Source organism: Erinaceus europaeus, chromosome 12, assembly GCF_950295315.1.
Source record: "Erinaceus europaeus chromosome 12, mEriEur2.1, whole genome shotgun sequence".
Taxonomy (NCBI): domain Eukaryota; kingdom Metazoa; phylum Chordata; class Mammalia; order Eulipotyphla; family Erinaceidae; genus Erinaceus; species Erinaceus europaeus.
The window spans coordinates 93,630,474-93,656,134 of record NC_080173.1 but is presented as its reverse complement, the minus strand read 5'-3'; the positions used below and the strand labels follow the sequence as shown (position 1 = coordinate 93,656,134).

Sequence of the window (25,661 nt, the reverse complement as noted above, 5' to 3'; positions counted from 1 at the left end):
TAAAGGCACATGAAAAAAGTTCTGTATTCAAGATATCTAGCTAATTCCCTTTGTGCTAGAAACTCAGGCATTTGATTGTATAACTTATTGACTGAATGCCCTTGATGATGAGTCTAGAGACCATGTTTTGGGAGACACTAACCATTAAAATTTTTTTTCTTGTGATAGTGAATTGAGAATAGGAACTGTGTGACTTCATCTCAGCCTCCAAGGGCTGTCTCCTACCCCCACAATGGAAGTAGGCTGCACTTGACTTTTATTGATCTGTGTCCTATTCACCAGCACCTCCTATGCTATCCAGGATGATCCACTGTTCTCTTAAGATATTCCAGAGTGGTTCTAGGCACTGTGAACCATCTAGTTCCACTACTTTTATGGTTTTATTGGACTTTGTGCTAACATCAAAAGTCTACTTCAAGGAATAGCCAAATGAAGGTCGTGTGTGTGTATGTGTGTGTGTGTGTTTTCAAACCATTATTTTATATTTACTTATTCCTTTTGTTGTCCTTGTTGTTTTATTGTTGTAGTTATTATTGATGTCATTGTTATTGTTGGATAGGACAGAGAGATATAGAGAGAGGAGGGAAAGTCAGAGAGGGGGAAAGAAAGACAGACACCTGCAGACCTGCTTCACCGCTTGTGAAGCGAATCCCCTGCAGGTGGGGAGCCGGGGGTTCAACCGGGATCCTCACGCTGGTCCTTGAGCTTGGCGTCACCAGCGTTTAACCCACTTCGCTACCGCCTGACTCCCTATTATTCCCTTTATGAATAAATATAAACAAGCAGTATACGACGTCTCCTCTGTTAAAATAAGAATAAAGGGTCAAATACCCTCTCAATTCTGGCAACAAGTTATGAAACAGTTTTTTAGAGAGAGTGTCTAAATTACTAATTTTAAGACTCTTTTCTGTGGAGGCCAGAGATCTTAATCAAAAGGTTTCAACATGTCACTGATTCAGCATGCCATCCCAAAGGACAAATTGTGCTATGCTCACTTTTTAAAGCTGACCTCAAATGAATTTGATATTCAAGCAACAGTAAGACAGAAGTTGCATGGATCGTGATGTCTGTAAAGGCTTGTGTCGGATGTTTGGATAAAAGATTAGAACTGCCACTTATAGAAGTGTATGCTGAAGAGAGAAAACCCTAAATCTTTTCCTTAAGGAACAGGAGGAATCACTAGATAATCTCACAATGAGAGAAGAGCTCTGCTGGACAAACATTAAATGCGAAATCTTGCCTGCACCGTGCACTTTGGATTAGGTTGCCAAGCTCTTCATGGCTGAAAGAGAGTTAATTCACCTTCACCGGGGCTTCTAGCTTGGTTGTCCTTCAATTGTCCCCCAACCTTTGGTTACTAAGCACAAGAGCGTCCCTGGCAACCGCTGTGAGCTACTTGCTTTAACTCCCAGGGCCCGCCTCTCCTCCCACTTGACCAATAGGATCCCGAAGAGCAAGCAGGGGCGGCCGTTGAGTGGTTCGAGGGAGTGACGTCACAGGCGAGCAAGGCGGGGCCAGGACCGGTGGGTGGGGCCACGCCAGACCCTAGATGGTCATTCAGAGGGGCTGCTACCCTTCCTGCTCTCCGCCTCTCCCCCACCCCCTGCTCAGACATTCTCTAACAGGTGAGTGGTCTGACTGGCTCCGCCTGCACCCTGGGATGACCCTTACAGGTTCCTCCTTTCTTGAGTTTGTGCTCCAACGTCTGACCCCAGAATTCCTAATAAGGCCTTGGAAACTCTGGCTATTATTCCCCGTTCCCCTTCTGCCCACAACATCCAATTTCACACCCCTTAACATAAATATCACGTAAGGATCCGGGTTCGAGCCCCGAGCTGCCCATCTGCAGGGGGGTCGCTTGACAGGCGGTGAAGCAGTTCTGCAGGTGTCTGTCTTTCTCTCCCCCTCTCTGTCTTTCCCTCCTCTCTCCATTTCTCTCTGTCCTATCCAACAACGACGACATCAATAACAACAACAACTACAACAATAAAACAAGGGCAATAAAAGGGAATAAGTACATATTTTTAAAAGGGCAAAATATCACACACATCCACAGGCACTTTCTACTCACTCACCCACTTCATGTCTTCACAACTTAACGCTTTTGATGTTTTCCAGGATTGAGAAGCTACTGTATTTCTAAATGTGGAACCCCAGACCATCTGCAAACGTTTTGAGATTTTTTCTTTTCTTTTCTTTTTTAAAAAATTTTTCTTTATTTATTGGATAGAGACAGCCAGAAATCAAGAAGGTAGAGGGAGATGGAGAGAGACAGAGAAAGACCTGCAGTATTTTTTCATCACTGCAAACCTTTCCCCCTGTAGGTGGGGGTTGGGGGCTCGAACCTGGGGTCCATGTGCCTTGTAACATGTGCGCTCAACCAGGTGCACCACCACCTGGCCCCACGTTTGCAATTTCTTACACCTATTAGCAATGCTGTGCTTTTCCACGGTGTGCTTTTGTCCCAGAAGTACCCAGTTCCCGCCATTTTTTAACGAAGGCAGTGTTCAGCTGTGCTAAACCCAAATGCCAGCTTGTGTTTTGACAGTTGAGATTAAGCCCCCTTTATGTTTTCTCCTCGGGCCTTTATGGTGATGTACATAAACATATTTTGGAGCCGGATAAACTTATTTATTTGAATAACAGTGAAAAGAAGCAAGCAAATGGATTTTATTAAAGAGTTCTGAAGTATGTAAAACGTTCTACTCTTTTGTTTTTAAAGATTTTATTATTTTTTTATTCCCTTTTGTTGCCCTTATTTTATTGTTGTAGTTATTGATGTCATTGTTGTTGGATAGGACAGAGAGAAATGGAGAGAGGAGGGGAAGACAGAGAGGAGGAGAGAAAGACAGACACCTGCAGACCTGCTTCACCGCCTGTGAAGCGACTCCCCTGCAGGTGGAGAGCCGAGGGCTCAAACCGGGATCCTTATGCCGGTCCTTGTGCTTTGTGCCACGTGTGCTTAACCTGCTGCGCTACTGCCCGACTCTCAACATTCTACTCTTTTTTTCACACCGTAAAGTTACCGCACCAGATAATTGGGAGAGGTTCGCGTGAGGCCGCCTCTTCGCTCCTTTGGGAATGATACTCTTCTTGCTCTTTCCCATCTCTGCCCGCGCACCAGAATTTATAGCTAGCTAGTCACAGGGAGATGGTGTAGTGGTAGCACACAGTGGCTTTCACATGAGAGGCCCTAGGTTTAGTTCCAACACCACTGATAGTTCATTGCTCACTCACACTCTGTATTTATTTATAAACTTTACTATTTAAGTGTTTCTCCACAAACCAATATATAGTCTTATTTTTTTTAAGTCTATGTAATATTATTATGCTACACATACTCTGGGTCATTTTAACTGATGTGTGATCATTTATAATTAGCACAGCCTGTGCAAACATTTCACCTGTTGATAGGCTTTTAATCCTTTTCATTTTAAAATTATTAGAACTGGGGGTCGGGCGGTGGCACAGCAGGTTAAGCGCACATGGCGCTAAGCACAAGGACCAGTGTAAGGATCCCGGTTCCAGCCCCAGGCTCCCCACCTGCAGGGGAGGCGCTTCACAGGCGGTGAAGCAGGTCTGCTGGTGTCTATCTTTCTCTCCCCCTCTGTCTTCCCCTCCTCTCTCTATTTCTCTCTGTCCTATCCAACAACAATCACATAATCGACAACAACAATAATAACCACAACAATGATGAAACAACAAGGGCAATAAAAGGGAAAAAAAATGGCCTCCAGGAGCAGCGGATTCATGGTGCAGGCACCATGCTCCAACTATAACCCTGGAGGCAAAAAAAAAAAAATATCAGAACCACATTCTTCCACATTCTAAGTATTTACACAGTAGAGTTTCTTTTTAAAAAGACTTCCTTTTCAATTTTTTATTGACTTTATTTATTAGATAGAGACAGTCAGAAACTGAGAGGGTCGAGGGAAGATAAAGAAGGAGAAGGAAAGAGAGACACCTGCAACCCTGATTCACCACTCACAAAGCTTTCTCCCTACAGGGGAGGGACTGAGGGCTCAAACCCAGGTCCTTGCATATTGTAATATGTGCGCTCAGCCAGGTGTACCACTACTCTGCCCCCCATCTTAGAGTCTCTCTAGGGATGTATTAAAAAGTTGATGGACTTCAAGGGAATGTGCATTTTCAATTTGATTAGGTTAAAGAATGTCACATAGCTCTCCAATTCCACCATCAATGTGAAGAGTACATTCATTCATTTTTTTTTTTTTGGATGGGAGGAAGTTTTCCCTGCTTTTTATGTCACATGCATAAATAGAAATTACTTAAATGTGAGTCTGGCGTTAGTGCAGCGAGTTAAGTGCAGGTGTTGCAAAGCTTAAGGACCAGAGTAAGTCTCCCCACCTGCAGGGGAGTCACTTCACAGTCTGTGAAGCAGGTCAGCAGGTGTCTATCTTTCTCTCCCCCTCTTTGTCTTCCCCTCCCCTCTCCATTTCTCTCTGTCCTATCCAACAACGACATTAATAATAATAACTACAACTATAAAACAAGGGCAACAAAAGGGAATAAATATTTTTTTTAAAAAAAGAAATTAAACATTGAATTCTGACATGCTGTTTTTCTAAATCTGGTATTAATGTACAGGGGTGGGGGGATATTTTCTTTCATTTTCCTTTTGAAACTGCAATTTAATGGACCTGACCAAAGGAACAAAATAGAGTCGTAGACATTTTTTTTTTTTAACCCTTGCCCTAACCCCTAACTCTGTGTATGATCTCTGCAAGTCTTTGCTGCTTATTTTGGTCAGGGTATAGAGCAAGTTGTTGAAACTTTCTGCACTTGTTATGTTTCTCAAGAAAATAATCTTTCAGCTTTTATACTTTCAAACATTTGAAGTCTGACCTTCAGGTGCTTATTCACCTTGACATCAGTCCAACTTGGATTATCAATGGAGTTTTCTACTTAATGGTCTCTTGTGTGATTGATAACTATTTTAGCATAATAATATTTGTGGAAGGTGATTAAAGCATTGTCCAGAATGTAAATAAATATTTACATTGGATGAACATATTCAAAGACTTTATTTAACTTTAGGACAATTCTTTGTTTTAAATTTTTATTGGGGAGGATTAATGGTTTAAGTAAATACGGGTTTTGATACATGTGCAGAAATTCAGTTTTCTGCATAACACCCTCATGCCCACCCTAGGTCCTTTCCCCACCATCTTGAGCTACGACTTGAAAGCTTCCCTCAGCCAGCCCCACCCTGAGTCCTTTATTTTAGGGCTCTATGCCAGACCCAGTGCGGATTCTACTTTGTGTTTTCCCCTTCTGTTCTTGTTTCTCGACTTCTGTCCATGAGTGAGCTCATTCCATATTCATCCTTCTCCTTCTGGCTTATCTCATGTAACACGATTCCTTCAAGCTCTATCCAAGGTGACTTCATTATTCTTAACAGCTGAGTAGCAGTCTGTGGTTTACATAGACCACATCTTACTCAACCACTCATCTGTTGTTGGATGCCTAGGCTGCTTCCAGGTTTTGGCTACTACAAATTTGTGCTGCTGTGAACATAGGCATACACAGATCTTTTTTGGATGGGCGTGTTTGATAGCACAAGTCTTAATTTTTTTTTTTTTTTAGGTTGTAACTAAAAGCATAACAAAAAAAAATTACAAGGTTTAGAGGATGGATTTTTTTTCCCATCCAAATACAGCTATTTTCAGTCACTTTTCTGAATACTTTATTCAGTTTACTTGCAAATGTAAGACATTTACAGCATGTTCTAGTGATCTTGTGCTGCCTTAGAAAATGACCGAGTTAGAATTGAAAGAATAAACATCATAAAAAGCATGGAACCAAAGTAAGCCACAGACAGACATTTTCAAACTGGGGTGCTATTTCTTCCTCAAAGGTTTGGTAGACTTCATCAGTGAAGTCCTTTGGGTCTGAAGTTTTCTTTAAGGACAGATTTCAAACCATTTAGATTCAGTATACTTATTTAAAAAAATAATAGGTTGTTTATTTCACCTTCAGTCAGTTTGGGTCATTTGTATTTTTGAAGAATTTGCTTTTTCCATTTCACCTATGTTGTAAGATTTCATGGTACAAATGTGTTAGTTTTGTGAGTTGCTTGTATTGAAACTAAAGTTGAGAAATTAAAACTATTAATTCTTAAAAACCATAACAGGTTTGAATATAATGACATTAACAGCATTTTTATTAAAAGCTGTTTTCCCCATTTTTATTGGATTGGACAGAGAGAAATTGAGAGAGGAGGGGGAGATAGAGAGGGAAAGAGGAGGAGAGACACCTGCAGACCTGCTTCGCAGCTTGTGAAGCGCCCTCCCCTGCAGGTGGGGGTATGTACACATTATTACTCAACAAAGACTCAAGTAGACTCCACAGAGATATCTAGAACCCTTTGATCTGCCTGGCTCCTCTAGTCCAGAGTCCTGCTTCACCATTTCAAGCCATCCCAGCCTCCCCAAATTCTGATCTTTTTTTCAGCTTACAAGTGCTGCCAGGCTCTGTTGGATTTTTATCTCTTTTTGTCATAGTCTGGATATTGCCTCCTGGAGAAAATGCCAGACTGACCAGAAGATCAGCCTTTTTCGCTTCTCTTATGAGCCAGAGGCCTGTGCTACCAACTGTCCAGTGTCTGATATTTCATGTTCTGTTTAGTTTTTCAGACGTGAGACTAAGTCTGATATAGCTGGAGGCAGAAATTAATCTGTGTGTCTTAAAAATCACATCCTGTCATGATACTCTGGTTTCTTGACCCAAAAATGATCCAAAAAAATTCAGCTCATTGTTTGCATGCTGTTGTCTTTTACTCAGTCTTTCTGAGTGACTTAAAGGAGGGTTGACTAGAGCTAGTACTCTGACAATGGCTGTGAAGTACTGTGATGTCAAGCCTGTTGCCATGGATAAACTGTGAACTTGAAGCAAGTGAGCTTTGTGCTTCAGGTTCCAGATTGTCAAATCTATCCCATCCTTAATTTAAAAACTAGATACTGCTGGGTACTTCTGTAAACTATGTTGTGTTTTCTTTACCATCTGTTTCTTCTGATTTATGGACTTCTACATCTTCACACCTCATCTCTTGGAGTAGATGACTCATGGTGCAATATTTAACAGACATGGATTGAGAGGCCTCAAGATTTTAACATGTTAGGTGTTGGGTTAATGCACAGTAATTCGGCCCCTACAACTCTATGGTTAGTTAAGAGATGAAGTGTGGTGCTAGCATTTAGCTCATTTATCAAGAATTCAATCCAACACCAGTGGCTGAGAAAATGCTGGGAACTTCTTGTTGAAAGAATGATAATTAGATTTTTTAAAAATTTATTTATTCCCTTTTGTTGCCCTTATTTTATTATTGTAGTTATTATTGTTGTAATTGTTGTTGGATGGGACAGAGAGATATGGAGAGAGGATGGGGAGACAGAGAGGGGGAAAGATAGACACCTGCAGACCTGCTTCACCGCCTGTCAACCGACTCCCTTGCAGGTGGGGAACCAGGGACTCGAACCAGGATCCTTAAGCCGGTCCTTGTGCTTTGTGCCACGTGCTCTTAACCTGCTGTGCTACCACCCAACTTCCTAATTAGATTATTTCTATATTTGACTGTGGAAGAGGCTAACATTCAGAGTCTCTATGATGACTCTAAGGACTCAAGTTACTTTGATTTTTTTTTCCCCAAAACTAGTCTGTAAATTTCAAACTGAGAATTCTATGTGGTTAGTAAGATTTCTTTTTCACCATCCTACCCCCCTTTTTGTTTTGCTTTTGGTCATCACCAGTGCTTCATTACTCTGGAATAACTTTTTTTAATTAGAGATTTTTTTTAATTAAATTAAATTAAATTAAATTTATTTCTTTATTGGGGAATTAATGTTTTACATTTAACAGTAATTAGAGATTTAATAATGATCAACAAGATTGTGGTGTAAGAGGGGTACAATTCCATCAGTTCCCACCACCAGAGTTCCATATACCCTCCCCTCCACTGGAAGGACCTCTAGTCTTTATCCCTCTGGGAGTATGGACCAAAGATTTTTATGGGGTGCAGGAGGCAGGATAACATTTTTAGATAAATAAACAAAGAAAGGGAGAGAGAGGAAGAGAGAGGTGGGGGAGGGGAAGAGGGAGAGAGAGGGGGGGAGGAAGGAAGGGAAGAAGGGAGAGAGAGAGAGAGAATATAGCAGTGAAGTTTCCTTCCTACCCCCATTTTATTTTCTTTTTAAAAATATTTATTTTCCCTTTTGTTGCCCTTGTTGTTTCACTGTTGTAGTTATTATTATTGCTGTTATGATGTCGTCCTTGTTGGATAGGACAGAGAGAAATGGAGAGAGGAGGGGAACACAGAGAGGGGGAGAGAAAGATAGACACCTGCAGACCTGCTTCACCGCCTGTGAAGCGACTGCCTTGCAGGTGGGGAGCTGGGGGCTCCAACCTGGATCCTTAAGCAGGTCCTTGTGCTTTGTGTCACGCCACGTGTGCTTAACCTGCTGTGCTACCGCCGGACTCCCCACCCCCCCCCCCTTTAAGGACTCACTTATTTTTCAGGAGAGAGGGAGAGGTCAAATAATCTTTCTGACATGTATAGTGCAGGGTTTGAACTCAGGACTTCATTCAGGTCAGCAAGTCCAGCATTCTGCCACGGCCCCATCCCCTGGCTCACTCACCATCCCACCTATACTTAGCTATGGTCTGAATGAATAGTTTAGAAAAAGGGAAAAGAGTTTTAGGAAAAAGTTAACCAGGATCATGTAAGCACTACTACTGGCTTCAGTGACTGTTTCATCATGTGCGGGCTGATAGAATGTTTATTTCACCACAGTCTTGCACACAGGTTATTTTGCCATTGGAATACAAAAGACTTCAAGCCATACTTACTTAGATGGTCACTGAATAATAATTCTCTCCAGGCAAGTTATAAAGCTGGCTTTGACAATATTTTTTTCCTTCTCAGTAAATGAGTCCATGGATGACAATGATATTTAGATGATGAAAAGTGTCCTGGTCTGGAATTCTTGGCTTTTTAGATTATTTATGACCAGAGTTGCAGGCAATCTAACGCATCCCAGCTGGTGACAATGATGAAGTGGGAGATAGCTCACCTGGTAGAGTGCACACTTAACCGTATACAAGGGCCTGGGTTCGAGCCCACCCCAGCCACCAACCATGGGGCAACACTTGTACGGAGCAAGTTTCATAAGTGAAAGAGAAGAACTTGTGTCTCTCTTAAAAAAAAAAAATCCGGGAGTCAGGCTGTAACACAGCGGGTTAAGTGCAGCTGGCGCAAAGCGCAAGGACCGGCATAAGGATCCAGGTTTGAGCTCCCGGCTCCCCACCTGCAGGGGAGTCACTTCACAGGTGGTGAAGCAGGTCTACAGGTGTCTATCTTTCTCTCTCCCCCTCTGTCTTCCCCTCCTCTCTCCATTTCTCTCTGTCCTATCCAACAACAATGACATCAATGATGACTACAAGAATAAAACAGCAAGGGCAATAAAAGGGAAGAAAAAAAAATCCACCGGGAATGGTGGAATCTTGCAGGCATGGAACCTTAATCATAACTCTAGTGGGCAAAAATATGAAGTAGATACATATTTTAATTCTGGGAGATATCCAAAGTGTTTTTTTTTTAATAAAATGTGCTCTTTAGGATGATGCATTTAACAATTAATATTATTTATTTAATTATCTTTATTTGTTGGAGAGAGACAGCTTGAAATAAGAGGGAAGGGGGAGATAGAGAGGGAGAGAGACAAAGAGACACCTGCAGCCCTGCTTCACCACTTGCAAAGCTTTTCCCCCTGCAGGTGGAGACGGGGGGGCTTGAACTTGGGGCCCTGCACATTGTAACATGTGTGTTCAACCAGGTGCGCCATCACCCAGACCCCTGATAATTTTTTTGTTGTATGAAAATTCTGAGCATGTATATAAATGCTGCCTAGGTAGATTGTGTATCTGAATTTTAGAAATTATAAATGTTGTTACATGAATAGGAAAATCTGAAAAGACACTACTACTGATAAATCATTCAGTGTCTACTTCTGAGTAGTTCTCTTTTGTTGGAGGAACAATGGCCATACTCCTCTGCATTTGTAATTTTAAAAGCTATTGTTTATTGGGAATTTACCATGCACCCCAAACTGTTGTTAACCATTCCAGGCACTCAGTGTGGTCTACTCTAGAATCTCTGTATTAGCACTTGGAGTACTTGGAGGTATGTGCCCTGACAGTGTTTGGAAGCCATTGTTATTCAGATTTTGATTGTGATTCTATTTTACTGAGAGAGAGAGAGAGAGAGAGAGAGGGAGACTATAGCACTGAAGCTTAGTTCAATGTAGTGGGTACTGGGGCTTGAACCTGGTTGACATGACAAAACATCACACTATCCAAGAGAACTATTTCACCAGTCAAAGATCGTAAAGATCTTGTCTTTATTTTGGATGACTTGCTGGTGGGGAGGGAGGAGGAGGGTAGGAATACTGCTAAGCAACCTCTTGCTGATAACACCCCTGAGAAGTAACTGTTGCTGTTAGCCTCACAGGAAAGATGAGGAAACTGGGCTCTAGAACCGTTAAGTCATTAATATTTGTCGGTCTGTTGGCGCCTCCCAGCTTGTGAATAGCACAGTCAAGATATGACACCTGATTGGGTACAATGTTTGAATTATTTACTAGATAATCCAATTAAAATATTTCAGAAACTCAGGTGGTCCATCTAAAAGTTGGTTTAAATAATTGAAAAGACACAGATAAAAAAAAAAAGAGACATGCAAGATATGCTGCCTTATTCTTCTTCTAGCATTTGCCCTTCTTCCGTAGCCAGTCAACAGCGTCAGGTTGAGCCTGATGTAAAGTTTCGAGACCTCCTTTGAATCTGGAGAGGTGGCAGTCGTTGACTATGTGGGTCATAGTCTGTCTGGAGCCGCATGGGCAGTCTGCCTTATGAAGGTGGATCTCAAACTCGAACAAATAGCTAATGTGTTTGAGAGTCCTTTTACTACTAATAAGACCTACTTAGTCTTTGATTTTTTTTTATTTATAAAAAGGAAACACTGACAGAACCATAGGATAAGACGGATACAACTCCACACAATTCCCACCACCAGAACTCCGTATCCCATCCCCTCCCCTGATAGCTTTCCTATTCTTTAACCCTCTGGGAGTATGGACCCAAGGTCATTGTAGGATGCAGAAGACAGAAGGTAGGTTTGGCTTCTGGAATTGCTTCCCCGCTGAACATGGGCGTTGACAGGTCCATCCAATCCCAGCCTGTCTCTCTCGCTTTCCCTAGTCAGGTAGGGTTCTGGGGAATCGGAATTCCAGGACACATTGGTGGGGTTGTCTGTCCAGGGAAGTCTGGTTGGCATCATGGTAGCATCTGGAAGCTGGTGGCTGAAAAGAGAGTTAACATATAAAGCCAAACAAATTGTTGATTAATCATGAACTTAAAGGCTGGAATAGGACAGATGGAGAGTTTACTAGTTTTTTTTTTCTTTTTTCCTTTTCTTTTTCTTTCTTTCTTTTTTCCCCCCTAAGCCTGAAGTCAATATGCAGGTGGACCCAAGTTATTGTCTGGGGAGATGATGTCATAGCTATAAAAAGGACCAGAAAGCTGGATCAGGGAAGAGAGTAGCTCCCAAATATGGGAAAGGTGTATAAATATTGTTGACTGCGTCTTTGAAATTTTTAAGTTTTCACCAAAGGTTAATTTTGTGGCTGTTTATTTATTTATTTTTACCTCTTTTTAAAAAACAGGAGATATTTAGAAAGTAGTGGAGCATCATGGAGCTTTTGGGGTCGACTTTAACGGCAACTTACGCCCACCCGAAACCAACACCAACCAACTTCCTGCCGGCTATCAGTTCCATGACATCAAGCTACAGGGACCGCTTCCCCCACTCCAATTTCACGCATAGCTTGAGCCTTCCTTGGAGACCAAGCACTTACTACAAAGTCGCCTCTAATTCGCCCACGTTGGCCCCGTACTGCACCAGATCCCAGAGGGCTTGTGAGAGCACCATGCTTCCCTTCGTTTCTAACAGGACGACCCTTTTCACAAGGTACACTCCTGACGACTGGTACAGGTCCAACTTAACCAACTACCTAGAATCGGACGCATCCCGACATAACTCAGAGCGACTCAGGGTGGACACGTCTCGCCTCATCCAAGACAAGTATCAGCAGACTCGGAAAACCCAGGCAGACTCTACCCAGAATTTGGGAGAACGAGTCAATGACATAGGATTTTGGAAAGCTGAAATCATTCATGAACTAGATGCCATGATTGGAGAAACCAATGAACTAACTGATATTAAGAGAAAACTGGAGAGAGCACTGATGGAGACTGAAGCTCCCCTTCAGGTAAATATAAGACCTTATATGTAAAGACTCTGTTTTTACAAAATGAATATAACCCACTCTTTGAATTTCAGAGGTCATTTATTTGATGAATTATTTTTCATTTCATTTGTAGATATTACCCCCAACAATTGATAAATCTATAACTGGTCTCAATAATGGTTAAATTACTGCCGGGATAGCCTGAGGGTACTTCTTCCCGAGCTAGTGCTCTCTGGCTTGGAGAGAACTCAACTGGAGCCGATCTAGGCTGCTGCGTGGGAGAGGGATCAGGAACTCATGCTGCACTAACTTCCGCAGGAGATACACTCTGGAACTGTTGGAGCCGGAAAGCAATTTCCAAGTGTCTTTAATCAGAAGAGCAGCTGTTTTTATACTCTCCAAGTAGGGTGGAAACAGGATGTGATATAGAGAGGGTGGAGAGAAAAGTGACTGGTGAAAATCAGAGTGTGACAAGGAGGGGGCGGAACAGGCGAGAATCCTATCACTGAACTACCAATGCCCTGGAAGGAGTGCTTTATGTAAATGTAAAAGTGATTTATGTAAATAGACCAAAGCTTTGAATGGGATCAGTAAATCCCTGTATAGGCATATGGTTAAGCAGAAGCCAGGGGGAGGTGGCATACTACCCAACATCTCCCCCTTTCTTTTTAACTATTTGCCATAGTATCAGGAGTGCGGGGCGCTTTGTGAGGCAGGGAGACTGATAAGAGGCACACCTTTTTTGGGGTTCTACTGTCCTCCTTGCTCAACCTCTCCGTGGAGAGAGAGACTAACAGGATTGACACACCCCTCAGGCTCAAGCCCTTCCAAGCTCAACCATATCCTCACAATTCCCCAACATCTTCCTCTTACTTAATGGCCATATATAACTGAGTCAATGTCTGTAAAAGGCTTCATCTCTGTCAGGGGAATAGCAGTGTAGGGGTGAACAGAAACCTGTTGGGAAGAAAGCAGAATGATAGTGTGTAAGTGTCTTCAAAAAGAACTAGCACAAGACAGGGAGGGATAAGTAAGAGTAGCAAGAGACAGAGTGAGCCTGATGGGTGGAGGAGTGGGGGCCTGATAAGCCGAGGGGCTAGAGGGGTGATCTGGCATTGCAAAATCCCGAGTCAGCTGCCGGAAAGTTCTATGAACTGCTATAGTCATTCTTCAAGAAGTCCAGCAGTATAAAAGGAGTGTCCAGCAAGTTCTATAGAAGCATCAGTACAATGTCAACGGCCAGGAAATAAATGCCACACGTCTATCTTGATGGAGGAGGATGGCCACTGGAACTTTTCTTCTCTGTAGAGAGTGACCTGGAACCGCCAAAACATGGTGGGCGAAACAGAAGCAGGAAGAGCAGACACCGATGGTTGAGAGAAAGGCAGTAGGAAAGTCTTGTCCTTTGGAGTCTGTGAATCAGGTTCTCCAGATTGTGTCAGGTTACATCATGGGTTTCGGGGGATGGCTGTAATTGTGGGTGATGTCAGAGGTCAGGGATCCAAGATGGATTTCTGGGGATTCTATATGAGCAGATGCTTCTTTATGCGAAGGCTTGTCTGGAGTTTTCTCCAGTCTGAGCTGTAGCCCACATAAACTTAGAGAAGGTATCAATTGAGATGAACACATATTTTTGTTTGCCAAAGTTAGGTATGTGGGTAACATCAATTTGCCAAAGAGCGTTGGCTTTTAAACCTCAAGGATTAACCCCCAGAGTCTGAATAGCAGGTGTTTTGATTAGACCTGCACAGGAGGAACATGTAGCAAGAATACGTTTTAACTGTGGCAGAGGAATATCAGGAAATCGAGCTCGAAGATCTTTAAGATTAACATGGGTTAGGGAATGAAAGTCAGCAGGATTAGAGACAGAGGCTAGGAGAATTCCTGTGGAGGCAAGGTGGTCGGCTGCAGCATTCCCTTCGGACAGGGGACCAGGAAGAGGGCTGTGGGAACGTAGGTGCTGAACATACAGTGGATGGGTTCGAGAACAGAGCATAGAGGCAATTTGAATTAAAAGAGGAGAAAGTGGGTTGTCATCAATTCTTATATAAGATCGAGCAAGCCATGGAAGTAAGTTAACAGTATACACACTGTCAGAAAAAAGGTTGAAGGATTCTGGTACAGCTTTTAATGCAAGGAAAACAGCATAAAGTTCTTTGTACTGAGGGGAATTATCAGGAAGTTCAGTAAAGAGAGGTTTGGGGTATTGCTGGTCTGGATAATATATAAGGGCAGCAGCTCCCTTTTTTCCACCATCAGTGAACACTGTAGGAGCAGAGGGGATGGAATCTCGAGAGAAAAGTTTAGGTACTAGTAGAGGCAACAGAGGTAAAGAAGCTATCAAATTATTAGAGGGAAAATGATTATCTAATTGTCCTGGAAAACCCATTAAACTTATGGCAAAACGAGAATGGTGGCGTATGAGCCATTCTGTATCAGTGAGAGAAAAGGGAAGAATGATTGAATCTGGTTCCCTTCCTAAGACCTGAACCGATCTGTTTCTTCCTTGGCGAACCATAAATGCTAAGGCATCAATCTCGGTAAGGAGTCTTGGAGCTCCGCCTACTGGCATATGAAGCCATTCGAGAACGCCATGTTTCTGCCACAATGCCCCCACTACCATGGGGGTGGAGTTAAAGATTAGAAGATTTACTGGAGAGGAGGGGGAGAACTGAACGAGGTGCATGTCCTGGAGAGCCTGGTTAACTTTTTCCAGAGCCAAGGAGGCTTCAGGGGTTAACATACGCTTTGAGGAGGGCTGTTTGTTTCCTTTTAACAGATTGAACAGTGGTTGCAGGCAGCTCGTAGGCAGATAAAGATACTGCCTAAGCCAATTCAAATTTCCAAGAAAACTTTGTAAAGAAGCAAGAGTGAGATTAGAAGGAAAAGTAACACAAGGTTTTAAAGGACGAATCTGCGTTAGGGAAATCTCTGAGCCTAAGAAAGATATTGGAGGGATTAGCTGTATCTTCTCAGGAGCTACATTAAGTCCACTTCTCTTTAAGGCAGGGATTAGAAAATCTGAAAGCTTTCCTATTCTTTATCCCTCTGAGAGCATGGACCCAGGATCATTATGGGGTACAGAAGGTGGAAGGTCTGGCTTCTGTAATTGCTTCTCCTCTGGACATGGGCACTGACAGGTTGATCCATATCCATAGGCTGTTTCTGTCTTTTCCTAGTTGGTCAGGCCTCTGGAGAGGTGGGGTTCCAGAACGCATTGGTGAAGTTCTCTGTCCAGGGAAGTTAGGTTGGCAGCATGGTAGCATCTGCAACTTGGTGGCTGAAAAAGCATTAAGATATAAAGCAGAAAAAAAAAAAAAGTTTAATAGTCAGTAACCTAAAAACAAGAAAAAGCTAGTAGGTCTATTTTAGGTCTATAGAAGTTCTATAATCTTGATAAGCAAAAGTATGTGTTACTTCCTGTGGGATATACACTTGCAACAGGTGTTTATTATGCCATCTACAGTAGAAGAGGTTAGGAGATCCAAGACTTGGAATCTTCTTGTAGATGGGAAATTTAGTTGGAAACCTCTTTACACTTAGTTTTTCCCTCCTCACAACACCACAAACACACACAGATACAATTGTCAGAGATCCTGAGTAAGAATAATAGTATCTTAATAGTATTTTTTTTTAAAAATAACACATCATGGATTCTTTTCTCAGAAATAATTCTCTATTTTCTCTGAGCTCTAGAGAAATTTTAAGGGTTCCTGATTTAGTTTATTTATTTATTGGATAGAGACAGTCAGATGTCAAGAGGGAGGGGGTGATAGAGAGGGAGAGAGACAGAGAGACACCTGCAGCCCTGCTTCACCACTCGAAAAGCTTTCTCCTTGCAGGTGGGGACCAGGGGATGGAACCTGGGTCCTTGTGCCCTGTAACATTGCACTCAGCCAGTTGGGCCACTGCCCCACCCTGCTCCCTCCTGACCTAGATTCCATCTTCTCTCCTTACTTTAAAGTCTCTTTGAATAACAACCGCTTAAATCCTTAGTTTTGAGGCAATTCAGTTTACCTCAGTATTCTTTTCAATGATGCCTGCTTTCAGTGAGATAAGTCTGATTTCATTTTTCCTGCATTTTTTTCATTCTCTAATGTTCCTGTGTGTTTGAATATTTACTATCAGAACAGTAACTGTAGATCCTGATTAAAATCAGTTAGCCACATAAACAGATGAGTCTCAAAACAAAACAAACAATAAAAAAAGAGTTTAGGAAATCAGCCAATTTAAGAAAAAAATTTAACTGAGTAATAAGTCAAGGACAGATAGTCACCTGGGAGGGTGACTGCTTTGCCCTATGTGCTACCCATCCATGTTTGAATCTGAGCCCCATGGAAAGCTTTGGCTCTGTGGTTTCTTTTCTCTATCTCTCTACAGGAAGAAGTTGGTAGTTGGTCAGGAGTGGTGAAACCCCGTCAACAATCAAACAACCAGCTCAAACAAGCAAACAAACTCCCCAACTCAATAGTAAAATTGCAAGTAAATGAGGGGGAGTCAGGCGGTAGCGCAGTGGGTTAAGTGCAGGTGGTGCAAGGCGCAAAGACTTGCATAAGGATCCCGGTTTGAGCCCCTGGCTCCCCATCTTCAAGGGCATCGTTTCAGAGGCAGTGAAGCAGGTCTGCAGGTGTTTATCTTTCTCTCCCCCTCTCTGTCTTCCCCTCTTCTATCCATTTCTCTCTGTCCTATCCAACAATGAGGACACAATAATAACTACAACAATAAAACAAGGGCAACAAAAGGGAATAAATAAATATTTAAAAAACAATGAGGTAGCCATCATATTTTTTTCTTTATTGGGGGGATTAATGCTTTACAGTTGATAGTAAAATACAATAGTTTGTACATGTGTAATGCTTCTCAGTTTTTCACATAATAGTTAGGCCCCCCACCAAGGAGGTAGAGATCTTTGGCATATTAATTTGTTGCAGATTAATAAAGCTGATAATATGAATGGTTGACTAGTATTTATAAAAATGGACACTTCACATACTGCTGGTAGGACTGTAGATCCCCAGAAATTTTCTGGGAATCAGTTTGGTGGTATATATTCTAATAATTAGATTCCCTCTTGGGTGGGGATAGAAAGCATAATGGTTATGCAAAGAGACTCCCATGCCTGAGGCTCCAAGTCTCAGGTTCAATCCCCTACACCACCCTAAACCAGAGCTGAGCAGAGCTCTGGTTAAAACAAATGTATTAGTGTCCCTCTCAACTCATTAATTAATATTCTAATAAGCATTTAAAATTTACCCTATTACAATTAGAGGGTAATTAAGCTTTTTTTTTTTTTTTACCAATGAGACTATACCTGGATTACAGTTTGCCTACTATTATATTTTGGACAGTTAAAAAATTTAACATTTTATGGTTATACATGAAATGGTCTTTGAGAAGTATTTTAGATGTTGTATGATGCTCTTTTAAAAAATAATTATTTATTCCCTTTTGTTGTCTTTGTTTTATTGTTGTAGTTCTTATTGTTGTTATTGATGTCGTTGTTGGATAGGACAGAGAGAAATGGAGAGAGATGGGGAAGACAGAGAGGGGGAGAGAAAGACAGACACCTGCTGACCTGCTTCATCGCCTGTGAAGTGACTCCCCTGCAGGTGGGGAGCCGGGGAATTGAACTGGGATCCTTTTACCGTCCTTGCGCTTTGAGCTACATGCACTTAACTCGCTGTGCCACCACCCGACTCCTTATATGATGTTCTTTCATGCATAATTTATGGTTGCACTCTAGGATGTTTTTCTTTGGAGTCATCAGCATACTGTATTTCAAAGAATATTTCTTTTTCTTTATTTTAAATTTTTTATTTATTAAAAGGAAGCACTGACAAAACCACAGGATAAGAGGGGTACAACTTTGCACAGTTCCCACCACCAGAACTCAGTATCCCATCCCCTCCCCTGATAGCTCTCCTATTCTTTATCCCTCTGGGAGTATGGACCCAAAGTCATTGTGGGATGCAGAAGGTGGAAGGTCTGGCTTCTGTAATTACTTCCCCGCTGAACATGGGTGTTGACAGGTGGATCCATACTCCCAGCCTGTCTCTCTCTTTCCCTAGTAGGGGTGGGGCTCTGGGGAAGCAGAGCTCCAGGACACATTGGTGGGGTTGTCTGTCCAGCGAACTCTGGTTGGCATCATGCTAGCATCTGGAACCTGGAGGTTGAAAAGAGAGTTAACCTACAAAGCCAAACAAACTGTTGACCAATCATGGACCTAAAGGCTGGAATAGTGCAGATGAAGTGTTTGTTGGGGGGTGTCCTCCATTTTGTAGATAGCTAGTAGGCATATTTTAGTTAAGTTCCAAAGGGCCTGTGGTTATACTAGTTTTATTTTTTTCCTTTTTCTTTTTGCCCCTGAGCCTTTAGTCAAAGAATATTTCAAGACTACGGCCTCCCATTAATGACAAGATATAAAACCTGAGAGACACTATGAACTCAATTTCTTGAAAAAAAAACAAACATGATAGGGACATAACTAAACTATTTTATACTTTTCTATCCTTTTATCTGAAAAGGAGACATGTTATTTTTACAGTTGAGGGCAATAAATGGTACTGATAAGTTTTTGATTATACACATATTTTGGTGTCTTTAAAGATAATAATTTCTTCCTTATTCTCAGTAGGAAATTTTTGGAAGTCATAATTTGAAGACTTTGTTTTAGGTTCTTATAGCATTTCTCTAGAAGGAATTAATAAATAATAACTTTTAATTGTTTATAAATATTTTTTCCAGATATTAATTCATGGGGGTCAAATCGATGCCATCTGCTTTATTTTGTTAGCTTTTTAAATTATAATTTGTTTGAACTTCTTTGAAGTAGGAGTTTCCTCAGCTGTCACAATTAGTTGGTGTTGGGAATGTCTATTGACCAGTTTTCTAAAGAGGTCCTTAGAAGTGCTACTCACTTATCTCACTCAGTTTGTATTCACTTTGTTGTTGTTGTTACTTGTGTTTCTGTAGGTGGCCCGAGAGTGCCTGTTTCATCGGGAGAAGAGAATGGGAATTGACCTAGTTCATGATGAAGTAGAAACAGAACTTCTCACGGTAAGTTTGGGGACTGTGCTTCAACAACAACAAAGCTGCAAATGTTTTTAATTCATAAAAACAAGAAGTTGCATAAAACACTTATAATTAAACAATTGTAGCAGTGGATGTTTATAGCACTGAGAAAAAATACATTTTGTTTTTGCTTGCTATAAAAGTAAGAGACATTGACTGGAAGAATTTGAAAAGTACGGAAGAGGAACATCACCTGTAGTTTCACAAGATGTAAATTACTGAGGCCGGTGGTGGCACACCTGGTTGAGCGCATGTATTACAATGCGCAAGGACCCAGGTTCAAGCCCCTGGTCCCCACCTGCAGGGGGAAAGCTTTGCAATTGGTGAAGTAGTGCTGCAGGTGTCTCTCTGTCTCTATCACCCTCTTGATTTCTGGCTGTCTCTATCCAATAAATAAAGATAATAAAAAATATAAAAAGATGCAAATTACTGTTATGTATTGGAATAGTTTTGCCGTTTTATCACAGATAGCACTCAGTTTAAAGACACCTAGACATGTCTTCACAATTAGAATTACACTGGGGGGGTCGGGCGGTGGCGCAGTGGGTTAAGCCCACGTGGCGCAAAGTGCAAGGACCGGCGTAAGGATCCCGGTTGGAGCCCTGGGTCCCCACCTGCAGGGGAGTCACTTCACAATCGGTGAAGCAGGTCTGCAGGTGTCTATCTTTCTCTCCCCCTCTCTGTCTTCCCCTCCTCTCTTCGTTTCTCTCTGTCCTATCCAACAACGAACAACATCAGCAATGGTAATAATAATAACCACAACGAGGCTACAACAACAAGGGCAACAAAAGGGGGAAAAATGGCCTCCAGGAGTGGTGGATTCATGGTGCAGGCACCAAGCCCAGCAATAACCCTGGAGGAAAAAAAAAAAAAGAATTACACTGTGCATATGAAACTGAAGAAAGTTCTTCTGTTGTTTAAATGTTCAACAATGTTTATTCTTAAGGCTATATTTAGAAAGGTAGTGTAACTTTTTTAATGATTCAACTTTTTTACAGAAGTTTTAGGCTCGCAGCAAAATGTTGAGGGGGAGGCACAGAGATTTTTCATGAGTCTCTTACTTGGACAGAAACATCCTTTCCCAACATTCCACAGTCCCAGGAGAATAGCTCAATTATTACAGCTGGTGAACCTACGCTGACACACTGCTGTCACCCAGAGTTTATAGGGGTGTTGCCTATGAACTGTATGCCTCCTTCATCCCCCTCCGATATTGCTTTTTTCACAATTATATTGGACTGATTTTCTCATATCATTAGATACATTTATTTTCTTAATAAATAGAGAGGAAGGAAGGAGAAAGAGACCACGGGAGCGGTTTTTTTTTTTTTTGACTAGCAAGGGCTTAGCTTAAACCTGAGTCACACATTTGGCAAAGTAGCCTATTATCCAACTGAGCTATTTTACTAGCCCTAGATAATCTTTTAAGTAAAAAAATATTTTAAAATATTTTATTTATTCCCTTTTGTTGCCCTTGTTGTTTCATTGTTGTAGTTATTATTAATGTCGTTGTTGTTGGATAGGACAGAGAGAAATGGAGAGAAGAGGGGAAGACAGAGAGGGGGAAAGAAAGATAGACACCTGCAGACCTGCTTCACCGCCTGTGAAGAGACTCCCCTGCAGGTGGAGAGTGGGGGGGGGGGCGCTTGAACCAAGATCCTTATGCCGGTCCTTGTGCTTTGCAACAGGTACAGTTAACCCGCTGAGCTACTGCCTGACTCCCTTAAGTCAAAATTTTAAAGTGAAGGTGGTAGCGTTAAGAAAGGCACTCCCTTTTTAAAAATATGAGTAAATGTAACAACCTTACTAGTAATTAAATAATGGTTTACAGGATTATAAGATTAAAAAAAATTCGTACCTCACTGGGTAGAGGACCCCACCAATGTTTCCTGGATCCCCAGAGCCCTGCCAGAGCCCTGCCCCACTCGGGAAAGAGAGAGACAGGCTAGGTGTATGGATTGATCTGTCAACGCCTATATTCATCTAGAGGCAGATACAAAAGCCAGACCTTCCACCTTCTGCATCCCACAATGATCCTGGGTCCATACTCCAAGAGGGATAAAGAATAGGAAAGCTATCAGGGGATGGGATGGGATGCAGAGTTCCATTGGTGGGAATTATGTGGAGTTGTACCCTCTTATCCTCTGGTTTTGTCAGTGTTTCCTTTTTATAAATATTATTTTTTTATTGTTTGTATAGAGACAGCCAGAAGTCAATAGGCTTGGGGAAAATAGGGAGAGAGAAAGAAAGATACCTGCTTCACCACTCGCAGAGTTTTCCCCCTGTAAGTGGGGACCCGGGGGACTTGAACCTGGATCCTTGTGCATATGTGCTCAGCTGGGTGAGCCAACATCCAGCCCCAGGAGTATATCCCCACTGCAATAGTTCTGTTCCTTTCTCCCCACTGTCACTCCCATCCCTACCTCCATCCCTACCCCCAACTCTATAGCCACAGTAGTTTCTCACAGAGTCTTAAAGACAGTTTGGCAACTTTTTTTTTTTTTTTTCAAATCCATGTGTTTCAGCTGTATTCCACAAATGATTTTGAAACCATCTTGTAGTTGTCCTTTACCTCCTTATGTGACTAAAAATAATAGTATATATGCATATATAATATGTATATTTCTAAGAGGAGAAAAGATATACCTATGTCTAAACTTGTACATGAAGATTTATAGCAGCATAATTCATAATAGTCATTTGTAAACAATGTAAATATTGATTGAGTCATCAGTGATAAATGAGATATGGTATATCCATGCAATGGAGTGCCCTAAAGTTGAGTAAAATGCTCACACATTCTGGAACAGAGGTGAACCTCAAAAACATTATGCTAAGAGAAAGAGACTTATCATAAAGGAAAACATATTTCATTATTCCAGTTATATAATACGTCCAAAATAAGGAACCTTATAGGGACTATAAACAGATGATTTTTTAAAGCCTCTAGGGGTATTGCTGGGGCTGGGTGAGGGCATTTACCAATCCACTGCTCTTGGCGGCCAAATTTTTCTCATTTTACTGATTAAGACAGAGAGAAATTGAGAGATGAGGGGGAGATAGAGAGGGAGAGACATCTGTAGACCTGCTTTGCTGTTTGTGAAGCGTCCCCCCTGCAGGTGGGGGGCCAGGGACTCGAATCCAGATTCTTGCTGTTAGTACTATGTGTGCTTAACTGGGTGTGCCACTGCCTGGCTCTCAGGATAGATGGATGTTTATCAAGAAGAAGGATACCCAGGATATTAGAAATTAGGAGTGTACATTTTCTTTGGAGAGGAATGAAATGTCCTACAATTTGTACTGGTGATGATTATATAACTCTATGAATATACTCAGTCATTGAATTTTACAGAGAAATAGGTGGGTTTTATTGTATATGAATTTTCATCTCAAAAAAACTTTTTCAAAAATTTATTTATCTTCCCTTTTGTTGCCTTTGCTGTTTTTTTATTGTTGTTGTAGTTATTATTATTGATGTCATTGTTGTTAGATAGGACAGACAGAAATGGAGAGAGGAGGGGAAGACAGAGAGGTGGAAAGATAGACACCTGCAGACCTGCTTCACCGCCTGTGAAGCGACTCCCCTGCAGGTGGGGAGCCAGGGGCTCAAACCAGGATCCTTACACTGGTCCTTGCACTTTTCACCATGTGTGCTTAACCCACTGTGCTACCACCCGACTCCCAAAACTTTGTTTAAATAAAAATGAAACTTTACCTCGAAGGTTCATATTTTAAGTCAGTAGCAGAGACTGTCTTGCTTCAAAATAACTGAGTCTGTGGTCAAATAAATCTTCATAAATCCAGGGGTATCTTGACCATTGCCAGTTGGTTCAAGTAGTGAATATGACCAGCATACCTGAACGAGTGATATTAACATATCTTTTATTTATTTTAATTTAGCTTCAGATGCTTTAAAATTTTTTCTTTATTGGGAGATGAATGGTTTATAGTCAGTAGTAAAATACAATAGTTTGTACATGTGAACCAGTTCCCTCCTCTGCCATCATGGTCCAGGACCTGATGCTACCCCCTCACCCCCAGAGTCTTTTACTTTGGTGCAACACACCAACTCCAATCCAAGTTCTGCTTAGTGTTTTCCCTTCTGATCTTGTTTTTCAACTTCTGCCTGTGAGTGAGATTATCTCATATTCATCCTTCTTCTTTTTTTAAAAAATATTTTATTTTATTTATTTATTCCCTTTTGTTGCCCTTGTTGTTTTATTGTTGTAGTTATTATTGTTGTTGTCGTCATTGTTGGATAGGACAGAGAGAAATGGAGAGAGGAGGGGAAGACAGAGAGGAGGAGAGAAAGATAGACACCTGCAGACCTGCTTCACTGCCTGTGAAGCGACTTCCCTGCAGGTGGGGAGCCGGGGTTCGAACCGGGATCCTTATGCCGGTCCTTGTGCTTTGCGCCACCTGCGCTTAACCCGCTGCGCTACAGCCTGACTCCCCCATATTCATCCTTCTGTGTCTAACTTACTTCACTTAACATGACTTCTTCAAGCTCCATCCAAGATGGGCTGAAAATGGTGAAATCACCATTTTTAATAGCTGAGTAGTATTCCATTGTGTATATATACCACAACTTGCTCAGCCACTCATCTGTTGTTGGACACCTGGGTTGCTTCCAAGTTTTGACTATTACTAATTGTGTTGCTATGAACATAGGTGTACACAGATCTTTTTGGATGGGTGTGTTGGGTTCCTTAGGATATATCCCCAGGAGAGGAATTACAGGATCATAGGGTAGGTCCACTTGTAGCCTTCTGAGAGTTCTCCAGACTGTTTTCCACAGGGGTTGGACCAATTTACACTCCCACCAGCAGTGCAGGAGGGTTCCTTTGTCCCCACAACCTCTCCAGCATTTGATGCTGTTACCTTTTCTAATATGTGACAGTCTCAAAGGAGTGAAGTGGCATCTCATCTTTATTAACATTATCTTTTATTTTTACTAAGAGGGTTTCAGTTTTTGAATGATCACGTAATCATTAACAAAGAAGAGAAGTAGTTTTAAAAGAAGCCTCCTCCCCCCCCCCCAAAAAAAAAAAACTCTGTGTGGTAGAATATTTTTTCATGAGTTCTGTGATTATTATTCACATTCAATGAATGGTACTCAGTAAATTCTCTGTGGAATACCTGAATGCCTGATCCCTAGGAACTGACCATGGTGCCAATTTTCTTGATTGTCTCAGATCACTAACAACTTTGAAGCCAAATGAGCCTCCGAAGCCACTCGGGCAGCCTGCCCCCATCTGACTCTGAGTGCTGGCTGGGTCTGCTGCTGTCAGTCAAGCGGAGACTCTTGGGCCGGCCCCAGCTGACTAATTTCCCTCCCAGAAGTGGCTCTCCCCCACCCCACCCCATGCTGCAGAAGCACTCTTGCCTGTTAACTATTCCTTGAACATGTCTAAGCAGTGGTCCAGAGATATCAGTAGACCTGCCAGGGAGACATATCAGCATTTTAGATTTAGGGAGGCATCTCAAAGGTCCATCCCAGGAAGTATCTGCTCTGAATAATATTCAATGGAGTCCTGATTCTAGCATGGAAAGAAAGTTTGGGTGGATCGCTATCATCCTTTTCCCTATTTCTGGCTATCACTATCCAATAAATAAAATAAGGATAATAAAAATTAAAAAAAAGAAAACAAGGGTCAGGTGGCAGTGCACCGGGTTGAGCGCATATGTCAAAATGCACAAGGACCTGTGTTTGAAACACCTGCGGGGGGAAAGCTTTTCAAGCAGTGAAGCAGTGCTGTCAGTGTCTTTCTCTCTCTCTCCCTATCTCCCCCTTCCCTGTGTCTTTATCAAATAAATAAATAAAGATAATTAATGTTATTTAGTTTTTACTTTTTTATTGGGGATTAATGTTTTACAGTGTATCTCTATTAAATAAATAATAAAGATGATAATATTTTAATAAAAAAAAGTTTGGGTGGATTGTCACCACTGGAAGCAGGAACTAACTTCCTCACTTAATATGTTCACTTGTGAACAGACTGTGATCCCCACCAGCTGTATAGGAAAGGATTGTGAATAAGTCACCTTTTCAAATATTAGATTAAAGCAAATATTAGAAGCAAATATTAAATTGCAGTCATACCAAGGATGCAAATTTCCACAAAACACTTCTACTTACCAAACTGAAAGAAAATTAGCATTGAACACATGACATCATCAGATAGCACTGCATGTGGACATGGAATGAGTGTTCCCATAGATGAGATAAGCTTTTAGCTAGTTACCATTTGGAGTTCACTTTGATTT

General features: G+C 41.7%; 1 protein-coding gene across 2 annotated transcripts in view; it reads left to right on the top strand.

Annotated features, from left to right (window-relative positions):
* Positions 1–1,535: 1,535 nt before the first annotated feature.
* The window catches only part of TEKT3 (tektin 3), a 50,577-nt gene continuing 26,451 nt past the window's right edge, over positions 1,536–25,661 (top strand). The window contains exons 1-3 of one of the 2 annotated variants that reach the window (XM_007519187.2): positions 1,536–1,625; positions 11,739–12,344; positions 19,296–19,379. In XM_007519187.2, coding sequence (XP_007519249.1) covers positions 11,766–12,344; positions 19,296–19,379 — 663 coding nt within the window. In that variant the 5' untranslated portion in view covers positions 1,536–1,625; positions 11,739–11,765. Of the gene's footprint in view, positions 1,626–7,031; positions 7,185–11,738; positions 12,345–19,295; positions 19,380–25,661 lie in introns of those variants that run through there. The other variant, XM_060204524.1, reaches the window with a different exon arrangement.